Raw genomic sequence first — 5,480 nt, forward strand, 5'->3', positions numbered from 1 at the left:
AGGGGTTTGTCAAGTCTCGACATTGCAAAGCGACTATGGGTCACCAAGCATCATCTCCACAACATGCTTTTGGGAAAATGACTGAGTTTTGGATTTCCTCGGAATACAAAGGTGTTTCTAGTCCACGTGGAGATCAATGACCTGCTCCCTTGTGTCCATATAATATACACCACCACTGAATGCCCTCTGCAGGAGAAAAGGGCGAGTTTAGTGGAGCGAAATCAGACCCAGTTTTCACGGTAATCAATAGCGGACTCGTAAGATTCAAGGGTTTGGAATATTCGACTGGGCTTAAATGGATGTTGTTGAAAAATGGCCTCAAAAGTGCGTAGTGAGTTAATTGGATTTTTGGGAGCCACATGAATCTAGATCAGCTAGTTCTCAATGGATAAACTAGTCTGGATTTGATATCACGAACTCGGAGGTCTTCAAGCGACGAGTGTCCCTTTTTTCCTGAAGGAAGTTCCCCATCACGTTACTGACATTTCAGCGACTTTGTAAGTAGTTTCCTTGATGAGAATATTCCGCGAGATCACGAACTTAAACATGAGGCCCCAGTTTGTGCATCACATTCAGTCGTAGAAGAGTATCATAAACGAGAGGTTCGGCAGGAATCCTTCCGTAAAAACCAAGTCGGCATACAAATAGTGGTGTATTTGATGAATAGCTCTTGTTTGGTTACTTGAGCCATCGTTAAATTCGGATTTTCGATGTTTCCGATATGCATGCTTCCACAAAACGAATAAAGCCGGGACATCTAGCAATTGGGGACATTTCGTTTCTCCCAATGAATGTCGCTTGTTGAGTTCCGGACGTTTTTCGAGGAAAAAAAGAAAAAAAGCGTTCAGCTGTAGCACCCTTCCGGTGCATAGCTACCATGCCACCCGAAGGTTGCACGAGGGCTGGGATACTGCCAGGTTGCCCAAGCCTAGACAGGGGAAGTCGAGTGGCAGAGGTCGGATTCGAACCACGGACATTCCGGTCAGTGAATTCGGGCTCTAACCACTTGGGCCATCTCGCCTCCCCTCGTTTTTCGAAGGGGACTAGGTCTCAGCCCAGAATGACCGGTTGCCAAGGCGATGGGAATCACCAAGCTTCACAGAACGGAAAATGTAGAACCGTTTGGCGTGTAGATGGCGGTTTTAGATCAGTCAAATGGACGCGGCTACGTGGTATTACAACAGGTCCATGAGTGATGCGTTTAGCAAGCTGAAAAGTCTCCAGTCGTATGTAACCGGTGAACCTTGGTTTTCAAACTCTATGCCATAGAACTTTCTATTTACACCTGCCATCGTTTGAATCACACATCGTCATCGGATGGAAGGCCACCAAACTTACATCCATTGCACTGTCTCCGTTTTCCCTTGTGAGGCCGACGTGCATCGGCTTGTTCTACCGCTGAAAGTGGACAGATTGGCCGCGAAGCATCAATCACGATTGCAAATGAGTGTGGTATGCTTCAAAAAGCTTTTCTTTTCTCGCTTTAGACCAGCTTCCCACATCTTGCCGCAAAATAATCACGTCAGTATTCAAATTCAGTTCCGGAGACAAAATATCTTGGCGTACTTGCCGGCAGTTATCAGGCGCTATCGGAATTATGGCTGGAACTCGCACTTTCCGGCATAGATGCTCATATCCAATCGTCCATTCTTCTCACAGAGTGTTTAAGTAAAGCACATGCCAGTTGGGTTTTTTCATTCTGACCAGCGAGTAGAAAATAGGCCTCATTGAAATGCAACCCTACAGAAGTTAGGGTGAGGCGAAAAACAGAATGGTAGTTTCAACAAAATCGCAGGAAATGCAAATTAACTTCTAGTCTAGAGTTTGACGGTTCCTCAGGCAAAACACATTTCAATTGATTCGTATTTGAAAGTTTGCTCTGACTGTCATAACCTCGTTTTCGAATGGAGTGCACCCACTTTCACCGCGTTTGAAATAAAGGCCGGACAATGACCAACCCCACACAGAAGCATTCAGAAAACCAATATCAATTGGAGAGTCTACTGCCGATTTAGCCCATTCTAGAGCTCATCTACTGGGCTTGGCTCCCGTATCCTACTTTATCTTGTGCCAGAAGCAGGTTGGTTGACAACTGAGTGTTTATGTGTGGAGAATAAGGGTGATGGAAATTTTGGAACTAAGCCTACCTGATGAGCTCCAATAAGGATTTAATTAGTAAGTAAGTAAGTAGTAAGTAGTAATGAAACATACTTCGATGTCCTGAGTACCATACCTGCTGAAAATCGTTCAGCTGTAGAACCCTTTCGGTGTTTATCGGCCACGTCACCCGAAGGAAGCACGAGGGCTTGGATACTGCCGCGTCGAGATGCAGGCCAGTAAATTCTCGCTCTAACCACTGAGCAATCTCGCCCCCTGAAAGCGTAGCATAAGGCGGCCAATGTGTAGCGCATTCAGTTGAATGGTAGGATGAGAACGCAAAGCTCAAGCGACGTTCAGCTTAGTCTTTTGCGAACACCAAGTTATTCTGAAAATGGGTGGAAGTTTGGAAGGGAGGAGTGGATAATTTGCTGTAGGAACGAGGAACCCACGGGGTAGGTGGACCGTTCTGCTGGGAGATGAATGAATACGTACTTAGACCGCTGACGAAACACTTCAAATGGGTTTGGAACATACTGTGTGAGGCAAAAATTTGCTTGCTTTGCAGAACCACACGTTCCGTTTTAACACCTTTGTAAGAACAATGTCCTACCGGCGTCAGCTCGTGTTCTGATGTAACAAAGCCACCTTCCCAAAGGAGTAACATGTCGACTGTCTGGACCAATTGGGTTACTTTGCCCGCAGTAGTCAAAATATCACCCCTCAAACAACTTGTCTGGGATTCAGGTTCACCAGCCTACTAAAGGAGGCTCACAAATGTCTTTCGACCTAAGCAGAAGGTCCGACACCACAAGAATGCGGTACTTCTGAATTCTTGTTACGTTTTCTGGCCGAAATAAATGAACGGTATTCCGCGTATTGGCCAAAAGTACGGAACCAGGGGTCGTTCATTTTTGAACCATATTCAAGGTAAATTCAAAGGCATTGTGCACCATTCTTGTTTTCTTTTCAGGATCACTTCGTATGGACGAAATTATTGGCAAAAGCGTGCGACCGCTAACACATGGAATGGGAATGGACCATTCAGTTCAGTGGTAAAGAATCAATAAATAGCGTTTTTTGTGTGATTTTGGTCAAAAAGGACCTAAATATACGGTTGTTTGAGAATTCGACCATCGAAGCTAATCTCATTATGCGTATTGGTGTACTTCACTGAATTAGAGGCACTCCTGTCTGTCCGCATTGACGGATGCCACGGAATAAGGCATCCGTTCGTAGCAAAAGTGAACTGCTATCGGGAGCTAGTTAAACGTTGGTGTACTCTGTGTGACAGCGGGGCACCGCAAAACTAAGGTGGAATGTGGACGCTGAAAGGAGTGTAGATGAGGAGGAATCATATTGGGTTCGCAAATGCAAAATTCATCAGCTGGTTAGATTTCGAGAATTAAAATACCAGGAACAAGGAGGATATCGAAGTTGTTTGCTTAGAAGTGTCGGCAAAAACGATACTGTATGCAGTAGGCCCTAAAGACTCCTGAATAAGTAACATTGTTGCACTATCCAATAGTCCCACCCTTGTGTGTAACAGACAAATAGGTTTCTAGATTCGTAATAACGGTAGTGCTCACTACCCGGGCCGATCCATCCAATCACTAGCGTTCTTAGCAAAGCAAGCACCAAGAATGCGTCATCGTCATCATCACCAACAGCATGACATCAGTGTTCAACACTGACGCTTCATTGCCGTAGTCATGATTGTACGAGGGCTGGGATGCTGCCATGGCGCCCACACCTAGACAGGAGGACGAATAGGGTCCTCAACCAAAGCATTTGGCTCAAAAGCTTAACCGCAAGGCAGCGGTGTTTGGCGGGAAATGCAAATGCATCACCGTTTCTACGGAACAAGTCGCCAGATGTTCCAACCCCAACCCGGAGGGCCAGGTGACTGTGTTCGTCAGACCTCTAATCATTGATCAACCTGATATGAGAGACTCTGTGAGTGTCACCGGGACATTCCCCAGTATAACTCAGTGGATCGCTGAGGTGCGCGAACCGTCACATCATGGTAAGGTCCAGTCTCTTCGTGATAACACCAAGAATGCACGTTAAATACATTAGATCCCCCAAAAACGCTTCATTGCCGTAGTCATGATTGTACGAGGGCTGGGATGCTGCCATGGCGCCCACACCTAGACAGGAGGACGAATAGGGTCCTCAACCAAAGCATTTGGCTCAAAAGCTTAACCGCAAGGCAGCGGTGTTTGGCGGGAAATGCAAATGCATCACCGTTTCTACGGAACAAGTCGCCAGATGTTCCAACCCCAACCCGGAGGGCCAGGTGACTGTGTTCGTCAGACCTCTAATCATTGATCAACCTGATATGAGAGACTCTGTGAGTGTCACCGGGACATTCCCCAGTATAACTCAGTGGATCGCTGAGGTGCGCGAACCGTCACATCATGGTAAGGTCCAGTCTCTTCGTGATAGCACCAAGAATGCACGTTAAATACATTAGATCCCTCAAAAAACCAGGCCAAAAACACTTCCAGAGCATCGTACTTAACGTGTACACGGCAACGACACTGTTGGAATTTAGGTGCCTTCAGGAAGGGGCAGTGTGCGGACACTGAATCATGATTGGCTGCTGAATTTAAACTTTCGGCCAATCAGAGCTAACCTTGATGCTGGAACGGCAAGTCGCTTGATCTGCTGGCCAATCGAGTGGGTCCTCGGCATCCTGGTTATAGCACGGCCTAGTGGCGGGCAGAAAAGCGGTTCTGATGTACAAGTCCGCCTAAGAAGGCTGTAAACTGTTTTTTGTGAATCCACCCGTATAATCAGCCTAGAATTTTCGTGGAATTCACTTGATCAGATTTGAACCTGTTGAGTCTGATTTTTTGTCTTGTGGTGGAGATGACACACCTACATACCCATGTGTAAGTTTGCTCTTTGGGTTCGTGGAAAGTAGATGTGGGGTTTTAGTGAACGCTCAGGCGATATTAACTCCAAATATCGCATTTCAGCGTATCGAACCAGCAGGACAAAATGTCAGTCTGTTTCGAGAGTAACCTGGATGGAGCTGTGAAACAGTTTTACGGAGACTGGATCAAACGAATAAAAAAGTCATCGATAGTCTGAAGAACGTGTACCAATAAGGAAGGAGAAGAGAGACGAAATTACTGACGATTCCTACTTTGAGTAGAAATCGATCTGAGACATTATAAAAGGTTGCGGCTCATCCGGACATCAAAAGTACACGTTACCCTGACCGACAATGTAGCAATAGGTCTCAAACAATGTGTCAGGTAAGGTTGACATCTAGGTGACGAACGCTCAGATGACCTTCATACACACAAACTAAAGATCGTAAGTACACGTACCCTGACCGACAATGTACAATAGGTCTCAAACAATGTGGTCAG

The 5,480-nt window shown here is 46.0% G+C and overlaps 1 protein-coding gene across 1 annotated transcript in view; it reads left to right on the plus strand.

The window, feature by feature from the left end:
* The window catches only part of T265_05450 (hypothetical protein), a gene marked incomplete at both ends in the record, with an annotated part of 15,947 nt that extends 11,383 nt beyond the window's left edge, over positions 1-4,564 (plus strand). Inside the window, 3 exons of the mRNA XM_009170461.1 lie at positions 3,071-3,152; positions 3,871-4,101; positions 4,268-4,564. Coding sequence (XP_009168725.1) covers positions 3,071-3,152; positions 3,871-4,101; positions 4,268-4,564 — 610 coding nt within the window. The remainder of the gene's footprint in view (positions 1-3,070; positions 3,153-3,870; positions 4,102-4,267) is intronic.
* Positions 4,565-5,480: the final 916 nt, after the last annotated feature.

The sequence above is a fragment of the Opisthorchis viverrini genome (assembly GCF_000715545.1).
Source record: "Opisthorchis viverrini unplaced genomic scaffold opera_v5_105, whole genome shotgun sequence".
In the NCBI taxonomy this organism is placed as follows: domain Eukaryota; kingdom Metazoa; phylum Platyhelminthes; class Trematoda; order Opisthorchiida; family Opisthorchiidae; genus Opisthorchis; species Opisthorchis viverrini.